At 46.8% G+C, this 22,706-nt stretch overlaps 1 protein-coding gene and 1 non-coding gene across 3 annotated transcripts in view; one reads left to right on the plus strand and one right to left on the minus strand.

The window, feature by feature from the left end:
- The first annotated feature begins 286 nt into the window (after window positions 1-286).
- Window positions 287-22,706, plus strand: part of Tbc1d2b (TBC1 domain family member 2B) — a 73,723-nt gene continuing 51,303 nt past the window's right edge. The window contains exon 1 of one of the 2 annotated variants that reach the window (XM_075965011.1): window positions 287-671. In XM_075965011.1, coding sequence (XP_075821126.1) covers window positions 309-671 — 363 coding nt within the window. In that variant the 5' untranslated portion in view covers window positions 287-308. Of the gene's footprint in view, window positions 672-1,610; window positions 1,829-22,706 lie in introns of those variants that run through there. The other variant, XM_075965012.1, reaches the window with a different exon arrangement.
- Window positions 12,650-12,753, minus strand: LOC142847415 (U6 spliceosomal RNA). Its single transcript, XR_012910174.1, has one exon. It is a non-coding gene; the product is annotated as a U6 spliceosomal RNA (small nuclear RNA).

Consider the following 22,706-nt stretch of genomic DNA (forward strand, 5'->3'; position numbering starts at 1 on the left):
GTTAAGTGGACCCACCACAGGTTTTGAAAAACCCTCTAGCGGAACCCACGCTCGCATAAAGAAACAGAACTTTGTTTCCCGGGATAGGGAGAACCTTGGCGCCTCCAAGATGAGACGAAACTCGGGTTGAGCAATCCCGGGTCGCTAGGGAACCTCTTCTCCTCCCCACGCAGCGGGGGCGCGGCGGGGGCGGGACTACAAGTCCCAGGCTGCTCAGCGCGCCGCGGCCCTGCGGAGGGCGCGGCGCGGGGAGGTGGGCGCTGCGGCGGCGGCCCGGAGGCGCGGGGCGCGGGCGCCGTCGGCGGGGCATGCCGGGGGCCGGGGCACACGCGGAGGAGGGCGGTGGTGGTGGCGGCGAGGAAACGGTGCCGGTAACCGGCTCGGAGGCCGGGGCGGTGGCGGGGCGGGAACCCTCGCGGCTGTGCGGCTACCTGCAGAAGCTCTCGGGCAAGGGCCCGCTGCGCGGCTACCGCAGCCGCTGGTTCGTGTTTGACTCGCGTCGCTGCTACCTCTACTACTTCAAGAGCCCGCAGGACGCTCTGCCGCTAGGCCACCTGGACATCGCCGACGCCTGCTTCAGCTACCAGGGCCGGGATGAGGCTGCGGAGCCCGGAGCCGAGCCGCCCACGCACTTCCAGGTGCACAGCGCTGGTGCAGTCACGGTGCTCAAGGTGGGACAATCGCGCCCCGGTGCCCACTCGTGTTCCGCCTGCAGATTTCCCTCTCCACCTTCCTTCCTTCCTTGCCCCAATGGCCTCCTCCTATCCTGCCCAAACCTCCCTTCGCCTCTGTCCACTCTGATTCTTTCCTCATTCTTATCTTTTGCTCTTTACCTGTGCTTAAACGTTGAGGCTGGGGCAGGCTTGGGGGATTATTCAGTCAGGTCTTTGACACTTTGACCCTTTATCTCCTTCTATGCCCTCGGTTCCTTCCCGTGCCCACCCTCCCCGTCCAGTGGTATCCCTCCCACAGTTGTAGGCTTCCACCCTTCACCCCTGCCTTTTACAGGTCTGCCTGTGACCTTGGTCATGCCCTTTGGGCTTTAGCTGCCTGCCCTGTAAAGTGGGAACAGCGGTAATAGCGGTCTCATAGGGGTTCTGGGATTAAGTGATTTCCACTCTAAAGTGCTCTGTAAATGTTAGTGCTCTAGCCAAAGGCAAGTGATGGCAGGGCCCGCAGAGATAATTTACCACAGCCCCCTCCAGAGAGGTCGGGGATGCCCCAGCCCTGCTCACTCCGGCAATGCCTCTTGCTTCTTATTTTGGCAGGGAAAGGTGGGAGGGGTTACTTCAGCTTATGGGGGGATCTTTCTTAGGCTTCCCCACAGAGATTGAGCGTTAGAGGCTTGATAATAGTCACCAGTCCTGGGGCAGCGTTCCCTGTTGCTGAGAGTTCTAGAGACCAGGACCTTAACATTTCCTAGGGATTGCCCTGATGAGAGCACCCAGGGTTTGGGCCCCGGCCTAGAGCTGCCCCCCCCCCCCCTTCTAGCCCATGCTCCCCGCTTGATTCCCTGAGTCTCCACCCTCTCTTTCTGGCTTCTCTTCCGTATTGCAAGCTGGGCTTTCTCCAGAGCAGCAGGGCTGGGCTTGAAGCAGCAGCTCTCTCGAAGCTGGCCAAGTGGAGAGCTGAGTGGCCTGGTGAGCAGGCAACTGTTGCTGAGATCTGCAGAGCGTGCAGCAGCTGGAGCTGCTCCCTGGAGCTGGTTCTTGTCTCCTCAGCAGGGTCTGATCCCCAGGGTCTCCTGGGCCCCTCTCTCCACTCTCTTGGGAAGGTGCATAAAATGTTTCTCTGAAGGAAGCCAGGCAGGCCTGCAGTTCAGCTTGAGGTAACTTAGTGTCTGTGTGAACTTAGGACTGACTCCAGAGTGTCCACAGGGACTTTTGTCAGAGGCCAGCGCTTGTCCTCTGTGTACATGTGGACACTGGTGAATTTCCGGTGGAATTGTTTGTTAAGAAAGAAAACTGAGCTTCCTGTTTCAGATTTTCTCAGATAACTTTAGAATCCTCTCCCCACCAGCTCTTTCACTTTGAAAACATCTAAATAATGGCAGTATCTGCCTAAGTGCAGTTCCAGTGTCTAATGTTAGGAGTACGGCTTTAGACCTTGGATGGATTTGAACTTGCAGCCTGAGTCATCCATCATGTGTGTTGGACACATTTGATCCCTCTCTTTCTACTTCCTGCTTTGATGTCATGTGAATTTTACTTTGCTCCTTGAGTGGCTGTGGGGGCTCTAGAAAACATGGAAAGAGGCCGGTACATTGTAAGCCCTGCCTGGAGGACATATAGAACATGCGGCACTATCTTTAATCAACCCTGTGATATAGTCATTATATTCATATAGTGGCATGTTCTGGGTAGTGAATACAGAGGAATTAGAGTTGTGTGTGTCGCTCTGTGTGCCTGTCGCAAACACAAAACTGAGCAAGAAATAAAAAGTTTCAAGACTGATACCTTTTATGTGACGATTAAGTTTGTAGAAGTATTATGTCCCGAGAGGATCTATGCTGTGCCCCGCAGGGGGGTTGGGAAGCTATGTTGAAGTGACAAGCCCTGGCTTCAGGGTGGTAGATAACTGATAGGAAGAGGATTGTGGAAGGGGATGGATATCCTGGGGCATCTACTTCTGTTTTGCAGTGTTCTTCATCTTAGCCTAGGTCATAGCTATATCAGGGTTTGTTCTATTGTTCTGCTTACCCTTTTGTAGCCCTGACTGGCCTTAAACTCACAGAGATTCAGCTGCCTGTGCCTCTTGGAAGCTGAGATTAAGGGTATGTACCACAACACCCAGCTCAGAGTTAAACCTTTTTTTTTTTTTTTACATGTGTGAGTGTATGGATATGTGCCTGGTTCCTTGCAGGGACCTGAGGAGGATATGTGAAAACTGGAGTTACTTATGGGTGTGAACTGCCATGTGGGTGCTGGGAACCGAACCAGGGTCCTCTGTAAGAGCAAGTGCCCATAAGTGATTAGCTATCTCTTTGGTCCCTGCGACTCTCTTGTTTTGCATTTTTTAAAAAGGTGGGGGAAGGATACACCTTTGCATGAGTTACTGACCCACCTGATTCTCTTTCACAATTTCGCAGACTTCATGAATATTCACGCATGATTTTTTAACTTATTTTTATTTTATGCCTACATTTATGTGTGTCATGTGTGTGCTGTGCCCATGGAGACCTGAAAAATTAATCAGATCTCCTGGAGGCAGAGTTACAGTTGGGAAGCACCACATAGTTGCTGGGAACTGAACTCAGGTCCTCTTGCAAGAGCAGCAAATGCTTTTAACCACTGAACCATTTCTCCAGGCCTCGGGCTAGACAGTTTTGTATATGTACATGTACACACACACACACACACACAGCACAGTAACCCCTTTTGAGCTTTTGGAATAAAGTGGTTGCAGTGGGAGACTGGAAAGTAGCAGTCATCTTCTTCTCACGAGATCTGATTCCCTTGAGCGTGGATGCTTCCTCTCAAGGGCTGCCCGCAGGGGAGACCCTGGCTTCCAAAGAGCTGGAGAGGATTTATATCTGTTTCAGTTCAGGAATAACTGTGTAGATGCCATTTCTTCTGAAAAGGAATGGGTTAAAAAGAGGAGAGAATCAGTGATTCGCTTATTATCATGTGTTTCTTATTTTAAGTGTCTTTTCAGTCTTCTAGGGAGAAGCTGTGGCTTTGTCGGGGTTTTCAGAATGCCTTACTGCTTAAGTCTTAATGAAAGCTGATACTGGAATTTCTTGGTAAACTCCTCAGTTCTTAAAGTCAGGGATCTGGTCCAGAGCCCTATTTTACAGATGAGGGGAAAGAGGCCCAAGAAGGGGCTGTGATTTGCCTGAGATCACACGGCTGGACTCAGACTGTCTGAGAGCAGAGTCTCTGGAAACAGGGAGTGTCCCAGTTGCGTTATCTGTTTTGGCAAATCTCTCTCTCCAGACTCTGGTACTGTTTGTTTTGGATTAGGTAAGGTGTAGGGGCCTTTTCCCCTTCGCTGCTTTTCGGTCAGTGCTTTTATGTCCGGGAACATTGTCCTGCCTGGTTTTACTAGGATGGATGTGCATTGTGTTGAGTAGACATTTGGAAACGGCTGCAAAGGCCTGGAGGAGGGAGATGCTTCCTGTGCAGTGTATACGATGTGCTGCTGGAGGCTTCTTTCCCAACTTCCCTGGGACCAGAGGCATGGAGTTATTTCTGGATTGAGCTGGTACTTGGGGATAAGAAAGCATGTGACTGAATGTGGGTAAAGTTTGAATGACCCATGCTCCGCAGTTCTTGGAGCAAGATACATCATCAGAGTGGCTGCAAATGAATTCCCCTCCCCCTCTCTTGGAGGCATGTGGTACTCACATGAACATGTCTGTTGCCTGTTGGTTTCCAAATCACACGTAACTGAACAACTATGCATCCCTATTCTTTTTTTTTTTTTTCTGAGACTTCGGAAAGCTTTATTAATGCCAGACAGCAGAAAGGAAGGACAAGGACTTTCTATCAAGAGTCAGGAAGGAGCCGGAATGAACATGCTGTGTATGTATCCCATCCTGACTAGTTACTACTGTCCCAGGAAAGAGGCCATGGGGTCGTCTGGCCTCTGCCGTTTCATGCATCCCTATTCTTAACCCTATTTTGTGGGGAAAGGCCCATTCCCTCGTGTCGAGCGGCTTTCAGCTTAACGACAAAACATTTGTCAGTGTGGATAATGATAGTGTGCACAACACGGAATAGATGTGGTAAACCAGCCTTCCTTGGTGAGTGGCTCTGCTAAGCTGTTCTGCACTAAGGCTTCTGTGTAGGGTCTTGAAGCATTATTTAAATCTTAAGTTGTGGGAGCCTGGCTTTTCATAGATTTGTTATGGTTTCTCGGGCAGTCAGTTCCTTAAAGGCGAGTATACCTGCTCAGGTTCCTGATACAGTTGCTTTCCGCCCCACGGCCTCTCACACACTCCTTGCCCTGGGGAGTCTCTGCCATGCGGTGCCCAGTCTAGCTCTCTGAGGACTTCTCAGAACTCTACCTGGCATAAAGTAGGTGTGCTGTAGACTGAGTGAATAGTCACTGTCTCTCAAAGTCTCTGTGCTGAAGCCCTGACTCAAGAGTGTCATGGATTTGGAAGGTGGGACCTGCATGAATGAGAATAAGCTCCATAAGTACAGATTCCAGAGAGAGGTCATAGCATAAACGTTCCCTTCCTCAAGCATTTAGTGAGAACTCATTGTGTGTTAGAACCAGGTAGTGCCAGATCTCAGATTCACGGGCTTTTGCCAGGAACTACATTGGCCAGCATCTTGATTTTGGATGTCTTGGCATTCAGAACTGTGAAGAATAAGTTTCTGTTTAAGCCACTCAGTCTGTGACATCATTGTCATCGTCATCATCATCCTTGATATGTGTGGTGTATATGTGTGAATGGCACATGCGTGTGAGTGATTATGTGTGGTGTATACGTGTGAATGCACGTGAGTGTGAGTGATTATGCAAGCAGCAGGCAGAGGACATTGAACATCTTCCTTTGTTGCAGTCTGCCTGTTCCCTTGAGAGAGGGCTGCTCACTGAGGCTAGCCAGTAAGTTTGTAGGATGTGCCTTTCTGTGCCACCCCATCCTACCCCAGCATGCGTGCATGGGCACACATAGGTTGCAGACATACATCCGTACCCACTTTTTTATGTGGGTGCTGAGAATTGCACAGCACACACTGAGCCATCTCTGCAGCCCCAGTGTATGATTTTTTTTTTTTCTGGTACCTACATTAAGACAAGGAACCCAAACAGACCTTCATTAAATGAAAGAATAGGAAGTCATCACCAGAAGCATGATTTTAGTATGACCTCTGGCCCTTTAGAAGTGATTATCTAGAACTCTAAAATGTATAGATGTTATAAAAACAACAACAAAAAAACAACATTTTGCCACTACATGAAAGTGGCTGCCATCAGTTCATTTCACAGGCATCAGGAAGCCAAAAGAAGGTTTTGATTCAGCCTTCCCCAGAGGTAAGAGTTTGCTGTCGATCCTGTATGTGGAGTGCTGCTTGCTCGTGGTTTGTACTCTAAGAACCCTGTTCCAGCAGAGCCACTTTTTATGGAAAGGGCCATATAATAAATACTTGAGGTTGCACTGGCCACGCCATCTCTGTCACTACTGTATCCTGCTGTAGTAGTCCAAAAAGAATCATTTGCCAGGTATAGGTGGGTTCCCAAATTTGAATTTCAAATAATCTTATGTCACAAAAGACTTCTCTTCTGATTTTTCCCAACCATTTAAAATGTTAAGCTTGTTGCTCTTAGGCAATGCAAAAATAAACAGCAGCTGGTCCTTGGGTAGGAGGACTCACGTAGTACAGGGCCAGTACAGGGCCATACTAAGACCCAGCCATGTCTCCTTAACTTGAACCTGTACAGTGGTCCTTGGGTTTATGGCAAGATTTTGGTCTTTGTGTCTAAGAGCTGAAGAAGTCACTGAATAAGGGGACACCATCTGGTTGTCTTAATCCATTTGGACAGCTGCAACAATATCCATAGACTGCACAGCTTATAAATACCGGAAATGGATTGCTCATGGTTCTAGAGGCTGGGAAGTCAAGTCCAAGGTATCAGCAGATGTGCTCTGCTGAGAACTCACTCTGTTTTGCAGACGATGCCTTCTTCCTGGACCTCACTGGCAGAGTTTACTAACCATCCCCCGCTACATTATTTCAAAACAATCCCACTTTAACTCACCTTACTCCCTCGTTCTTTAACTTGAGACAGGGTTTCATGTAGCCCAGGCTGCTCCTGTGTCACCCTCTTCCAAGTGGTAGCGTCTACCAACTAAGCCCCGTTTGTCTCTTAATGACAAGGGAATTCGATTCTTCAAAGCCTGCTTGATGGATCCGAGTGGAGAGGGGAAGGCAGGACAGTACTGGGAGCAGGGAGATGTGTGATGTATGAAGATTCCATTCTCATGAGAAAGCACATTCTTGGTTCCTTCAGAATTGGTGTACTATTTCCAGCATGGAGCTTCCCTTGAAGGAATTCTTTATTCCAAAAAGGTAGACATGAGTCCATGCCCACAGGCATAACAACAGCAAAGACGAAAGTATTTCTTGAGTGCCTGAGAAGCAACTGAAGTTGGAGATGGAGCCAGGCACATCCTAGTCCTTGGGGGCCGTTTGCTGAATCTCACCATATGCAGTAGTCCCTTTGCGCCTGTGAAATGGCCTTCTCTTTTGATTCCTCCTCCTGCCACAATCTGTAAACATGGTGGAGCCTGGGGATACAGGGTATTATCCAGAAGGGTATTTCTGGATAATAAGGTAGCCTTGTGTCAACACCCAAATACCTCTCAAGCCAGGAAGATGACAGTACTACCTACCAAAGCCTGTCTGTTCCTCTTCTGTTGCCAGTAGCCTGATGGGACCTTTTCTGATGATTTAAAGTTGCTATAGTCCGACTTTGTAACAAGCCTTGTTGCAGAAGGGGAGAGTAAAATAGATCAAGCATTAGGAAACCTATGTTCTAGGTTCAGTTCAGTTTGTTCTTTAATTCCCCAGGATAATTGGAGGAAAGGCAGCTTCCACCTGCTGGATAAGTGAGTTTCCCTGACCACTGCCAGCCATAGGATGCTTGGACTTAGTTGTTTTGTTGTTGGGGAATACTCCTAGGATAAGGAATCTGTTAAGAGCTTGGGCCCTGGAGTCAGGCCTCCTCTGGGTGAATTCCTGCCTCACCTGCTTGCTGTGTGCTGTTGAGCAAGATAGTGACTTCATAAACTGTCACTGAAGGTCAGATAAGTTAACTTTGGGAAGTGTTTGGACAGGACCTGGGGCATTACTGTCATTATTATAAAATAAAGTGTTAAGTGCATGAATGCATAAAGAAAATGTGTCACAGACTGGGGAGCAGGGGTTGTTCAGTCATGAAGAACTAAATTATGTCATTTGCAGGAAAATGGGTTAATAGAGAATACCATGCCAAGTGTATGGTTCTCTTTCCTGTGGAATCCAGAATGAAAAGATTGTGTGTGTGTGTGTGTGTGTGTGTGTGTGTGTGTGTGTGTCTTGAGAGAAAGCTGCATGTGAAACATGGAAGTAGAAAAGGAACTGCTTGGGAAGAGGAAGGGAATCGCGGAGGGGGACAAAAAGGAGTAGGATGATGGGAATTCATGTTCTATATGTATGAAATGTCATAATAAAGCCCGTTGTTTTTATGATACAATAAATATATGCTAATATAGAAAATGTAATTTTTTTAAGTAGATAAATGCAAAGTTGGAGTATCTTTGTATTGGCATGGCTAGGAGTGTTGCTACCTGTTACGATGGCTTTGAAGGACCTGTTCTACCATGGCCTCCAAATTTCCCCTCCCGGGACATTCCTGAAGGCCACCTTCACTAACTGGGTCCTTGTTTTCCTTCTGTGTACACTATCAATTCATTTCCCCTTCCAACATAACTGTTTTCTGAGACACAGAGGGGGCGCTGCGGTAGTTGGCATGAGTGTGTCCCCCATAGGCTCATATATTTGAATGCTTGATCCCCAGTTGGTGGAACTGTTTGGAAAGGTTGAGGATGTGTGGCCTTGTTGGAGGAGGTGTGTAACTGGGAGTGAGCTTTGGGATTTCAAAAGCCTGTGCCGTTCCCAGTTAGCTCGCCGCATCATGATTGTTAGCGCAGCACGTAAGCTCTCAGTTACTGCTCCAGTGCCATGCCTGCCTGTCTGCTACCATGCTCCCTCCCTCATGCTCATGGACTCTCCTGCCTTCTGGAACCCTGAGCCCTAAATTAAATGCTTTCTTTTTTAAGTTGCCTCAGTCGTGACATTTTGTTACAGTAATTATAAAATAGAAAATTAACTAAGACAAGCACCAAGTGTACTTAGTACTGACTTCCCACCTGGCCAAGGATCTGAGGGGAAGACAGGTAGGTCTCTTGGTTGAAGGATTTAATGATCAGCTACTGGTTGCGGCCTTCCTATCTCTAGTCAGCAGAATGTAAATGGTAACTCTCTTTCTCCAAAAAGGAGAGAAAAGGACCCTGCTGTTGTAGAAATTACTTCCAGACTGGGAGAGGGAAAGAGATTTTGATTAAGAATTTGGGATTCTGCTATCCAGAGACATCCGAGTGGGATCTTCCCTAAATCCTCATAGGCTAGGACTCTGCTGAGTTTGCTTTGCTTTCTTAGCCTACACTACAGTATGGGAATGGGAGCTGGGAAATGGCAATCCATCTAGCCAGTTTTCTGTAAATCCCCTCTACCAAAGGTACTCAGTTTAGCTCGTGTCCTGGGACTGGTATGTATGAGGCCATCAGAGGGCAAGAAGCTGAGAGGGCCCCGGGGAGACCACAGTGTTTGTGACCTAATTATAAGCACAAGAAGCTCTGGGTGGATTGGAGATTCAGATGGTTTACCCCTAATGATATCAGATCCTCTCCTAGTTTTGGAAACACCTATACTGAGTCCTGCAGGAGTACAAGAGGTTCCTGCGTAGTTGTCACTGTGTTTCTAATGCTTTTTAGGGGTGCCAGGCACTCTGTAGATGATGTCCAGGCTATGTTTGTTATCTAAAGGACTGCACCGAGCCCTCAGCTTCTCCTGTAGAGAGTGGGTATGGGTGTGATGGTAGGTGATATGCTTTTACTTCCATGGCAAACGGAAGTTTGTAGTGGACATTTATTTAGCAAATGTTCTTGTATACATTATCATGTTCTAAGCATTGTGCACCATTTTTAAATATATTTATGTGTATGACTATTTTGCCTGCATTTATGTATTTGCACCACGTGTGTGCCTGCTAAGGCCAGAAGAGAGTACCAGATCCCCTAGAATAGAGGTTCAGTTGATTGTGAGCTGTCATGTGAGTACTGGGAACTAAACTCAAGTCCTCTGGAAGAGCAGCCTGTGCTCTTAACCACTGAGCCATCTCTTCAGTCCCAGTGTTGCGCATCTTGATGCAAATATATCAGTGAGAACTTTCTGTTGATTTAAGAAAATATAGTGTTAGAGTTTTAAAAGTAATTTGCAACTATTACGATCCAAGAATTGCAAGAACATTGGAAAGAGGCCTTAGTTTTCTGCGTATGCCAGTTCTGGGAGGTAAATACCAAATGTTTGCATGGAGCTCTGGCGTTTCTCCATGGTAGATGAGGAGAATCCCTGGGATCTGCCCGAGTCTGTTTCCCAGCACCAGGGTTGCAGGCGTACATGTCACAGCTGGCTTTACTCGTGTTCTAGGATCTAAACTGGAATCCTTGTGCTTGCACAGCAAGCGCTTACCTAACGCTGAGCCATTCCCCCAGCCTGTGTCTCATTTCATCAAGAAAAATCCCTGAAGAAGAGGAGCAACCAGGGGAATTCGGCTCTGGTATAATTGCAGAGCTACTCAAAGACTTAGTACCTTTTGGGCCTGCAGGATTGTTCCCAGAAAGAGAATTTGTAGAAATGTCCCCAGGAAAACGAGAATCTGCACTTTTTAATAGGTTTTCACCCTGCATTTTGGTCAACTTTTGCTGAGATTGTGTGGAGAATTGGAACTAGGGGAAAGAGGTTTGGGGAGGTGGATCTGTTGGCTGCTTCTTCCTCTGCTGTCTTGGGCCAGTCCACTGGGAAGAGCAGCCTTTCTTCCAGCAGACTGCCCCAAGCCAGCCCTGCGGCTGAGTGTTCCTTGGCTGGAGGAGAGCAGGCCAGTCTTATCAGGGTGTTGATCTTGGATTAAAGGAATTACTTCTAGGCAGCCAGCCCAGTTTTATTTCCCTTTCCAGCTCTCTGGTGTTCAGGAAGACTGCTTATAGGGGAGGTGAGCTGACTTTTTAAATGTGACTGCAGCAGTCACTTACCCAGCTGGCCTTGTAGGGCAAGGCCATGATGGGTATCCAGCTGGAGTCGACTATCACCTCTGGCCCCTGGGAGATCGTCCTGTTACTGGAGTGTGATCAGGGCACTGTCGTTTAAATTAATTGTTCTGTGATCTGGAGGAAGTCATTTTTTGTTGTTGGTGTTCTGCCCATTACCCCAAAGTGAGAACTAGAAAGGCCCCCAGAGATCAGCCTGACCTTCCCCTGCATATAACACATTGAAGAAATTGATTCCCACTATTAGGCTTAGAACTAAAATCATCTCCAGACACATAGTCAGGCTGTTAGATAATACGTGTTCCATGTGTCTGTTCATGTTCATTATTGAAAAGCATCCTATGCTATCATGGTTTTACATAGACACACAATTGTACATGTAACTATTTTATGTTGTGCATAATTTGAAGACATTTTTTGAGGGGGTGTGATTTCAAGACAGGGTTTCTCTGTGTGACAGCCCTAGCTGTCCTGGAACTAGCTCTGTAGAACAGGCTGTCCTCGAACTCACAGAGATCTGCCTCCATCTGCCTCCCAAGTGCTAGGATTAAAGGCATGAAGTTGAAGACATTTAATTGCATGAAGTTTGAACATGGACAGCATAGATTATAAATTTCCAGAAGGAAACAGAAGCAGTGGTGTCTCCATCCTCATTCCTCTCAGGGCCTTCATTGTATAGTACTCACCCAAGGAAGGCCGCCTTTGGCCATAGAGTTCCCTTCAGTAGGGAACTTTATCATTCACCCAGCCCTCACGTGGATGCTGTTCCAGAGGTAACAAACTAGCAAGACTTTTCCTGTCCTTTGAAGAAATGTGGCTTCCTCAGAACAGTGGTTCTGGAAGAGGCTGCGTAGGAGAAGACTGGGTACTGTCGGAGTGCAGTGGTAGGGTTCCTGCTCTGGAGATGCTGCCATCTCAGTGGGCCACTGTGGGCTTCAAGAGCCTACATTTCCAGTGGGCATCCCTGCCCTTTCCTCTCCCCTCTGCTCCCTGGGTCATGAGTGACTGTTCTTGTTGGTACTGTTTGATGGTGGCCATGATGCATGCGTAGAGGTCACAGGAAAGCTTTGGAGAGTCGGTACTCTCCTACTGTGTGAGTTCCGGGGATGGACCTTAAGTCGCCTACTCTCTGACAGCAGAACAGAAATAACAACTGTGTGGGTGGAAACCAGTGGAGTGCGAGCCCTTTACTCTCAGGTTCGCACTCTGTGGTTTGTAGCCTCAATTAACTTTGCATTCTGGGTTTCTATGCTCTAGGAGGAGGGAGTATTGGTGCAGAGCTGTCTGGCAGGCTCCTGACTGAGGCCAGAGTTCTTATTTGTCCTTGCTGACTTCGCAGTGGCAGAGCCATTGGAATGTAGCTCTTTGGTCACTTGAAGGCCTCCAATGTTCCCATTCTCTAAAACAGAAAGCATTTAGCAGACTTCGCCATTTCCTGAGAGGAAGAGCAGGCCCAGAGAGTGGCCTTGTCCTTCTTGCCTGCATCCTGATGAACCTTGTCTGTGTGGCCAGTCTAGGTTGAGAGACTGCGGTTCAGTCAGTCCCTCACAGGCCAGTCGTGTCTGCTGCTCCCATGCCTTTGTACTTTCTAGATCTTCTCTGATCTTCATGGGCCTTATTCAAAGTCCATCACCAGCACTTGGCCTCTCCTTCTCACGCAGGGCCCCACTGCAGCCCAGGCTGGCCTGAAACCCATTGTGTAGTCCACATTGGCCTCAGACTCCCAGCAGTTTGGCCGAATGTTGGGATAACCGGTATTGGCCTCTACACCTGGCTGCCATCTGTTGTGGAATTAAGAAGTGGCTTTTTCGCTCAGGATTTTTTTTTTTGTAAAATATGGAATACCGCACAAATTGACTTAGTCATCCTTTCACAGGTCCATACTAATCTCTGTGTCCGTCCAGTTTCAGTAAATGTGCTGCCCAAGCGAGCACATGTGTTTGCTTTTAAAAGTGAACTGCTCAAGTGCTAGAGATGGCAGTGCTCACCAGTGCTAGATAGAGATGGCAGCGCTCACCAGTGCTAGAGATGGCAGCCCTCACCAGTGCTAGAGAGAGAAGGCAGCCCTCACCAGTGCTAGAGATGGCAGTGCTCACCAGTGCTAGAGATGGCAGCGCTCACCAGTGCTAGAGATGGCAGCGCTCACCAGTGCTAGAGAGAGATGGCAGCGCTCACCAGTGCTAGAGATGGCAGCGCTCACCAGTGCTAGAGAGAGATGGCAGCACACTGGCCACCCACCAGGTGAAAAGCACAGGAACCATCCAGACCTCAGAAAGGAATTGGGTTGGAGTTCTGGTGGTATTTTTATAAGGTATATGAAAATGCCCATTTTAATTAGCAATTTAAAGACTCGGTGAATGAGAGTTTACCATGTTCCCTAGTTGCATGGAGTTTGTGAAATTGTACCCTGTCTTCTGGGGAGCAGGAGGTCCTTGGCCACTCAATTGGGCTCAAATAGAAGATTTCAAAAAATCTTCCAAAGGAAAAACACACATTTTTCCATTAGTATGAAGTATAATCCTTTGAGATTGTCTCTAGACTCATGCATGATTTTGAAACACTCAAAAGGAAAATTGGAAACTGAAGTTTGTTAGATTTGGGTTGTAGTCTGCCCTCCACCTGAACTTTGTTTTATATTATCAGACTACGTACAATTTTTATTGCTTATGGGCAAAGTACCTTAGATATTCCTTAGAAATAAGTATATCCTTTCTTAAGTTTAAGAATTGAGCTGGGTGATGGTGGCACACCCTTTAATCCCAGCACTCCAGAGGTAGAAGCAGGCAGATTCCTCTGACTTCAAGGTCAGCCTGATCTACTACAAGGCGAGTTCCAGGACAGTCAGAGCCGTTACACAGAGAAACTCTATCTCAAAAAGCTGAAGATAGATAGATAGATAGATAGATAGATAGATAGATAGATAGATAGATAGATAGATAGATGATAGGTAGGTAGGTAGGTAGGTAGGGATGGATGGATGGATGGATGGATGGATGGATGGATGGATGAACAGCTTTTAAGAACTGTGGGTAAAACCTTCCATGTGGTTTATGCAGCTTCTTATGGGGTATGCAAACTTAACCCGTCTGGATGTGTGTTCTCCTATCCGTGGGCTCCTGTGTTACTGTGAGCTCTGCAGGAATATGAATGGCCTCATAAATGGATAACTATATAACTCTGGAGGTAGTTGAGGGGGAGGCGTGTAAAGCAGCAGAACTGGCCTTGTTCTTCTGTGTGAGAAGAAAGTCGTTGTTCTGTGGAGGGTGGCACTGTGGGCCCTATACTCAGCTAGATGACTTGGCATTTGAAAACATTTAAGGGTTTTAGACATGGGGTGGGTATAACTTCATTGACTAGGGGTCAGAAGAGGATTTGGAGAGCAAAGACTAGGGATAGCTGTCCAGTCAGAGGGCCTGCTGCAGAGGCCTGGATAGAATGAGTTTGAGAGCTTGGTCAGGGCATCAGTCCAAGAACAGCAGACCTGGTGGGCCTGCTCTGCCTGGAAGCTGCTGTATCTTCTCTGTGTCTGTTTAAATGTGGCCTCATGACTGCTTACTGCTTCCCGTTTCTTCCAGTTTTATTTTTAAACATTTCTTTACTTTATTTTATGAGTATGAGTATTTTGCCTGCTTGTATATCTGTGTACCACATACATGCCTGGTGCCCTCAGATGTCAGAAGAGGATGTTGGATTCCCTAGAGCTGGAGTTATGAATGACTTTGTGCTGCCACTTGGGATCGAACTCATGTCTTCTATAAGAACAGCGAGCACTCTTAACGACATCCCTGCTGCTTTTTACTTCTGAACACTGTCCTTAGAGTAGAATTGGTGTGAACATCCAGTGACAGCGCATTATGGACTGGTTGATAGTCTTAGAGTAGAATTGGTGTGAACATCCAGTGACAGCGCATTATGGACTGGGTGATAGTCTTAGGGGACCACACTGGTGCTCAGAATTGAGGCCCTGCACACTGCTGAGCACGAGCATGCATGGCCTCTGGTGTGCCCCTGACTCCAGCACCTCGTGGAGTTTTAGATTCATCTGCAGTGTTATGTGAGGTCATCAGCCTTTCAGCATTCGGGAAAAGCCGTAGAGGAACTTCTGTTTCCTGCTGAGGTACTGAGAAAGGCATTTGTCTTGGGCATACTCTAGTCCTCCTTCAGGGGTAGGGCATGCAGACTTGACCATGAAGCTGGCCGCCGTGAGAGCTAGGTAAGCACAACGCCTTAGAAACTGAGTATAGCACCTGTCAGCTTAGACCACCAGCCTGGAGCAGCATCCTGGTGTGACGTCCATTTCCCGAAGGCGCATCCAAGGCTTGGGTAAATGAGGTGCTTGCCTCACCTGGCTATCAGGTGGAAGAGCAGAGATGTGAGCTCAGATGCTTAGGCGCCATGTGTAGGCAGATGGCTCTGTTTGAGGAGAATATTGTGAGGGTGAAATGACTTTGTGGACAAAAGTTCAGTGCCTAATAATTGTTTGATAGGGGTCACATACTAGCATGCAAATATGGCTGCCTGGAGAGCCTATACTTCATTTCAGTTTTTTGAAGAAAAATGATGATATATTTGTGGGTAGAAAAATATTGAGAAATAAGTACATCAAGGTTTTGGGAGGTATCACTTCCAGTGATGTGGTGATGTTCACTCTATTTTCTTTGTTTTCCAAATTCTTCACAGGAGTTATGCGTGTGTTGTAGTTCTTACTTGGCATTAAAGTCTAAATTTGGGTACAGAGAGATAGCTTGGTGGCTAAGAGCACTTGTGGCTTTCACAGAGAACTGGGTTTGGTTCCCAGCACACACATGGCAGCTCATAACCATGTGACTCCAGTTCCGGGGGATCTGACTCCTTCTTCTGACCTCTACAGGCACCAGACACATGCAACACAAAATACATCTTAAAAAGACTAAAGTCTAAAATGTCCTTTTAGGCTAAGCACTTGGGAGGTAAGTGGATCTCTAAGTTTGAGTCCAGGCTGGCCTATGTAGAGAGTTTTGGGACTGCTAGGGCTACACAGTGAGACCCTATCCCAAGGAGAGGGGATTAAAATGTACTTTTATAAAAATACAGAAGAACGAGGTCTTTTCTAGGTCCTGCCCTGCAGATTCCCCGCAGAGCTGTGATAGCCTAGACTCCACATCTAGATCCCAGGCTCAGACGTGGAAGATCTTCAGGCTTCTTCACGGTTTCTCATTGCTTTTCATTTTATTTCTAGTATTTTAGTCACATAGACATTTTCTTTGCTTGTTTACAGTGTAGCTTTAGAAAGACTTTCTGTTCCAAGAAAACAGAAATGTGAGGACATTTCTTCCATGTTGCTGGGGGGGGAGACTTAACCCTGTAACTGTCAGCCTGGAGCCGGCCCCCTAGAGTTGTTGCGGGGGAGAAGCAGCTAGTGGCTTGTCATTTGAAATCTGTCCTTCTAGCTGTCATTTCAGGGCTCAGTCCTAAAGGAGTGGCTTGTTTTTCTTAGGCCCTGCACCACAGTTCCCATCTGGGCAGGATCCTGCTCCAGGATCCGACCTCACTGTTTGCTGTCCAAGATTTCTGCCAAACCCTTCCCCATGAATTTCTGCCCTGCTACGTGGCTCTGTAAGCCCAACCATTCCTTCATGTCCTTAAAAATGCAGTAGAAATCTTAGTATCTCTTGCCTCAAGAGGCAGAATGGGACGATCTTAGTTATGTAGACATTTTCTTGTAACAGTGGGATTTATGCCATTCCTTAATTTGTCATGTTCACTATCGTTCATCTAACGACTTGTATTCAGTTTATTCAATCTTAAATCAAATTTGAGGTAAGTCTTCACTGTGACAGGTTTCTCATGTAGGTCATAATTCATGGTGATTTTATTTCTTTCCAGATGTTTGATTATCACTGCCGTCATTCAATAGTTAATTCTTTGTCCAATGGCTTGATTTGAAATGTTACTTAGGTACTCTTTTACATACTTAATCATGTATTTTGATTTGCTAGTAGTATATACTCTTGCTTTAATTATTATGGCTTTATAACATGCTTTACTATGGTAGGACCATTGTTTCAGACTGAACTTAAGATGAATTTTATAATCTCTTTGTCATGCTTTGAATTTGGACTAGTTTTTTGTTGTTTTTTTTTTCTGACCATAGAATGAAGGATGTCTCAGTTATATAGCTGGATTTTCTTTTTCTTTTAATTTTTAAAACTGCTTTATTTAGAAAGTCAACAATCTGAGAAGACAGTGAATTAATATGCAAAAAAAAATCTGTCTTTTGTCTTACCTCCAACCAGCTGAGCATTTTATGTTGGCTGTGATGAACATGTGCCTCGTTATTTGCTGCGTTGAAGAAAATATTTGCCTTCCGAGTGACTTGGCAACAGGAATCAAGGGGTCTCCTTAAGACCTGTGTCCCTTGCTGACTGCTAGGGTGTGGTCCTTGTCAATCTCTAATGCACATGCCATTGTCCCCTTTTCCTGTTTGGCTGTGCTTAGGATCAATTCCTAGGAATGGGGTCATGACTCAGAGAAGTATTATGGTTTCTAAATGTACTGAATGAGTGTGAGTATGTATGTATGGGGGGGCAGAGAAACAGACATTGGCACCATATCTTCAGAGGTGTATGTGTGTGTATTCATACAGAGGCCAATATTGGCTGTTGTTCTTGGGTACTTTCCACCTTTTCTTTTTGTTTGCTTGTTTTTTTTTTTTTTTTTTTTGGTTTTTCGAGACAGGGTTTCTCTGTGGTTTTGGAGCCTGTCCTGGAACTAGCTCTTGTAGACCAGGCTGGCCTTGAACTCACAGAGATCCGCCTGCCTCTGCCTCCCAAGTGCTGGGATTAAAGGTGTGCACCAACACCACCACTGCCCGGCCTGTTTGCTTGTTTGTTTGGTTTTGTAGGTGTGTGTGTGTGTGTGTGTGTGTGTGTGTGTGTGTGTGTGTGTGTGTGTGTGTGTGTGTTGGTTTTTGACACCAGGTTTCTCCTTGGCCTGAAGTAGGGTAGACTGGCAAGCCTCAGGGATCTCTTTGCTCTGCCTCCCCAGCACTGGGATTACAAACATGCTGCCCTGTTGCCCTGTTGCTGCTGCTGCTGCTTCCCCCTTTTTCTTTTCCTTCCTCTCTTTTGTAATGTGGCTTCTGGGGATCAAATGCAGGCCGTCATACTTAAAAAGCAAGTACTTTCCCAAAGAGCCATCTCCCCAGTCTCTGTACTGAGTTTTGATAGATGAACATTCTGGACTGGAGGGCTGGAGTCCCAGGGAGTGAACAACTGAGGTGAGGCAGTCATAATGGAGACTGTGCTAGTTGGTGAAACCCAGCTCTCTGGCTTTGCTGCTAAATCACCACCAAACTCCCCAGTAATGTTTCCTGCTGTGGCGGGCCCTTAAAAGGTCTGCCGAAAAGGTTTGCAGTTACAGATATAAAAGTCTAAGACAGGCAAAAGGATCAATAAGTTTCTGTTTCATACAACATACATTATATTTGGACTGCCAGCATGTAAAATGGCCAGTAAATTCTTTTGAAACTTCCCTTTTTGTTTTTAATTAAAAAAAGAAATTTCTGATGAAACCAACAACCTTGGGGTTAAATGACTTGGTGTACTATTATTTTGAGCACTGCATTGGAAGCCAGCTAGGTTGGAGAGAGAGCAGCCCTTGGGGTACAAGAGAAGAAAGGGCCAGGGCCTGACTCATCCATGCGTGAGTGGCTCCAGGATTCGATGCTGTAGTGGCCTAGGCACAGCTGGAGCATCACACAGCACTTGGTAGGCAGCTGTCAGGAGCAGTTCCTCCTCCACTAAATGCCAAGCTCTGTCCTCAGAACGGGAATTTTCTATCACAGCTCTTAGGCATTAGTTGGCTCCCATGTGACAGTTGGGCCTACACAGTCCTCATCTGCCTTGTCTCTCACATCACATCCACTCTGGTTGTCTTCCTTGATCACTCTGTTTTGTTTATTGAGGCAGAATGTCTCACTGAGCCCTGAACTCACAGGTTCCAGAGAGTCTGGCGAGCCAGCCTTCTCTGGCAAAGGATTCTGTCTCTCTGCCTCCCGAGTGCTGGGATTACAGCAGCTGCCACGCTCTTTACATGGATTTTACGTGGGTTCTGGAGACCCAAACCCTCTCCTCTTGCTTACACAGCACACCCTTTACCCTTGAACCATCTCCCTGGCCCTGATTTCTACATTTCTTTTAAAAAGTCAACAAACCCTTGATAATCACTGCCTCAAGGTAGTTTTTACGCTTGATTGGCCAGATTTCTGCGACCTGATAATAAGCCAAGCACAAAGGAATGTAAAGGTCTTTTGCCCCAGGACTTCAGTGAGCGATGACCAGTGTGTTTCTGATTGTTCCTAGTTAGATTTACTCTTCAGAGACTGAAGAAAAGGTTTTCTTGAGGAAAAGCAGATTTCCCATGGGAATTCTACAGAGGTCAGTGAAGAGTCCCTATCAGCAGGTGTAATCCCAAGTGTGCTGAGCAGCTAGTGCATCTAAGGCCAGATCCAGTCACAGTAGGAGTGCAGGCTGGAGGAGGGACATCAGGCGGTGTCTGCCCTGTCCCTGACCTGAGGTACTTCTCTGTCCTGGGCCTCTCCAGAGCCAGGGTAGTCATAGAGGGGTGGGCAGTCAGGGAGCAGTAGGAGGACTGGGTCACTCTCCATATATCCTGTCTTAGTTAGGGTTTTTGTTGCTGTGAAGAGACTCCATGACCATGGCAACTCTTTAAAAGGAAAGCATTTAATAGATGGCTTACAGTTCAGTGGTTTAGTCCATTAACATCATGGCAGGAAGCAAGACAGCATGCAGGCAGACATGGTGCTGTAGAAGAAGCGAAGGGTTCTTACTTCTTGACAAGCAGTCAACAGGAAGTGGTCTCAGACTCTGAGCATGACTTAAGCATATCTGAGACCTCAAAGCCCACTTCTGTAGGGATATACTACGGCTAACAAAGCCATACCTCCTAATAGTTCCATTCCCTTATAGAAGCCAATTGTGTTCAAACTACCACAACCCCTAAGTCATGCCTATCAGTTGGAGTGACATGGGGTCTTAGAGCTGACACTGTGCTTGCCTCACTGTGTGACCTAGGCAAGTCTCTTCCCTTCTAGTTCCTGAGGGGAAAGGACTAGGGGGCTTTAGGCTCTGACTCTGGCCACAGTTTAGTCTCCTAATAGCTGACTTGCTCTGTGGCTCCTTTCTGTCTCCCATAAAGATGCTTGTGTTTTCTTGGTTTTGTCCCATGGTGAGGCCCAGCTCTCACCATCCAGCATGCAACCAGCTTGCCACTTAGACCCTAGGCTCTGCTTCAACTGGTGTCAGCTCTGGTCTGACGAATTGATTTCTTTCTCCTCCCCAAGATTATTCTCTAGCACACATACCCCCAATTTCACCAGCAATGTGTTGACTAATGTTGCCATTGCTTCTGCTAAGTTCCATGTTCCACTTCTCTAGGAAGTATTGGTGCATGTTTCTTTCCTACTAGCCACTACCAAGTAATCACACTGAGGCACAATATTACTTATAAATGCTCATCCAATAGCTCAGGCTTATTTCTAACTAACTCTTACAACTTAAATTAACTATGTCCTGCCCCAAGGCTCATGTCTTTATTTCTCCAGCATGTCTTGCTTACTCTTTTTTTTTAAATTTATTTATTAAAGATTTCTGCCTCCTCCCTGCCACCGCTTCCCATTTCCCTCCCCCTCCCCCAATCAAGTCCCCCTCCCTCATCAGCCCGAAGAGCAATCAGGGTTCTCTGCCCTGTGGGAAGTCCAAGGACCACCCACCTCCATCCAGGTCTAGTAAGGTGAGCATCCAAACTGCCTAGGCTCCCACAAAGCCAGTACGTGCAGTAGGATCAAAAACCCACTGCCATTGTTCTTGAGTTCTCAGTAGTCCTCATTGTCCGCTATGTTCAGCAAGTCCGGTTTTATCCCATGCTTTTTCAGACCCAGGCCAGCTGGCCTTGGTGAGTTCCTGATAGAACATCCCCATTGTCTCAGTGTGTGGGTGCAGCCCTCGCGGTCCTGAGTTCCTTGCTCATGCTCTCTCTCCTTCTGCTCCTGATTTGGACCTTCTTGCTTACTCTTTATCTTTCTGACTACTCATTCTCTGACGCCACCCTTCTTCATCCCAGCATCCTTAGTTTGGTTGTCCCATCTGTACTTCCTGCCTGGCTGCTGGCCAGACAGTTCTCTATTAACCAGTGAGATTAATATATAGTCACAGTGTACAGAAGGATTATTCCACAGCAAAGAACTCTGTGAATGAATGAGAAGTGAACGAGTGAGGGATGAGTGAGTGGCGAGTTGTTGGCCTGGCCTGGCCCCTATTGAAGTGCCTCTCCTGTCTGCTACCTCTGCTGCCCTGCCTGTAGGCTTTTGCAGATGCCCCTCCGCCTGGTGTCCCTTCTTCTCCCTTGTCCTTCAGGATGATGTAAGTATTCCCTTTGAGACTAAGTTTCTAGGGCACCTCTGGCTTTGTTGTTCATTTGTTCCGTCACCTAGTACGTCTCCTGCTCTCTGACACTGCAGTAAATGCTGCAGAAACTGACATCTTAGAGTTTGGGTGAACTGGAGAAGAGAGGCAGTAGGCTGCTGCTGGGCTAGCTAGTAGTCTGTGTGCATCAACCTGATAAAACTAGAAAGACAATTCCCTGCTCGACTGGCCAGTGGGAAAGCTTGTGGTGCATTTTATTGATTGACGATTAATGTGAGAGGCTCCAGCCCTCTGTGGACAGTCCCACCCCTAGTGTGGTGGTCCCAAGTTCTTTAAGAAAGCTGACTGAGAAAGCCAGTAGTAAGCAGTACCCCTCCATGGCCTCTGCTTCATCCCTGCCTCTAGGTTCCTGCCCTGTCTTTCTTCAGTGATGGGCTGTGATCAGAAAATGTAAGCTGAAAGTTCTTTCCTCCCACGTTGCCTTTGGTCATGGTATTAGTCAGAACTCTTTAAGGCAATGTATTCTGAAGCTCTCAAGCCCTCACGTGATTTGTCCTAATCTTTGACTTTCTTTCCCCTCACTTTACATTGCTGCTTGCCTAGGGGTCCTTCTGCAGAGCTGTTGCCTGGGCCCTTTTTCATAGCTCTCAACCTCTAGTGAAAACATTGATTTGTTTTCTTCCTAATGGGCCAGGTCCCAACAGCTAACAGGTACTCAGTAAAAGCTGTTGAATGAGTGGATAAATTGAGTGATTGGCTGATAGTTGAAAGCATTTTCCATAAATCTCAGAGATCTGTATACACGGTTTTCTTTACCTTGGGCCAGGTATGCAGATGTTAGCACGGAAGAGCCCAGACTAGAGTCTTAATGCCGCAGATTGGTCTGGATAGCAGCAGTTTGGCATCTAGACCTGTTATGTGCTTTCAGGCATGCATTCCCTGTGTCCGAAGTTTTCACCCCATGTTGTATGCCAGCAAAGTTCCCACCGTGGTGGCATAGCATTTTTATTCTTGCAAGGGGTCAGCCTGGAGCTTTGTGACCAACATTGTCTATTTGCAGTGGCTCATAGTTTGGGTCCCTTGTACCTTGGTTCATTGTATGTGCACATATATATGTGTAATGTGTAGTATATTCACGTCTATGGTGTATGTGGGTCACATGCTTGTACATGTACCAGAGGAGGACATTGACTGTCCTTCTCTATTGCACTCCAACCGATTCACTTGAGAAGACAGGTCTCTTTCTGAACTAGACTAGTAGCCAGCAAGCCCTCCTGGTTTCCTGTCCCTACTGTCATGCCGCTAGGGTTACAGGCAGTTATAAATGACTATTCCTGGCTTTTTACATGGGTTCTAGAGTTTTGAACTCAGGTCCTCATGTTAATGAAGTAAGAACTTTTACCCACTGATCCATCCCCTCAGCTCTTGATTGATCTTTTCTTTTTCTTTTTTTTTTTAAGGTA

Source organism: Microtus pennsylvanicus, chromosome 3, assembly GCF_037038515.1.
Source record: "Microtus pennsylvanicus isolate mMicPen1 chromosome 3, mMicPen1.hap1, whole genome shotgun sequence".
NCBI classification, from domain to species: domain Eukaryota; kingdom Metazoa; phylum Chordata; class Mammalia; order Rodentia; family Cricetidae; genus Microtus; species Microtus pennsylvanicus.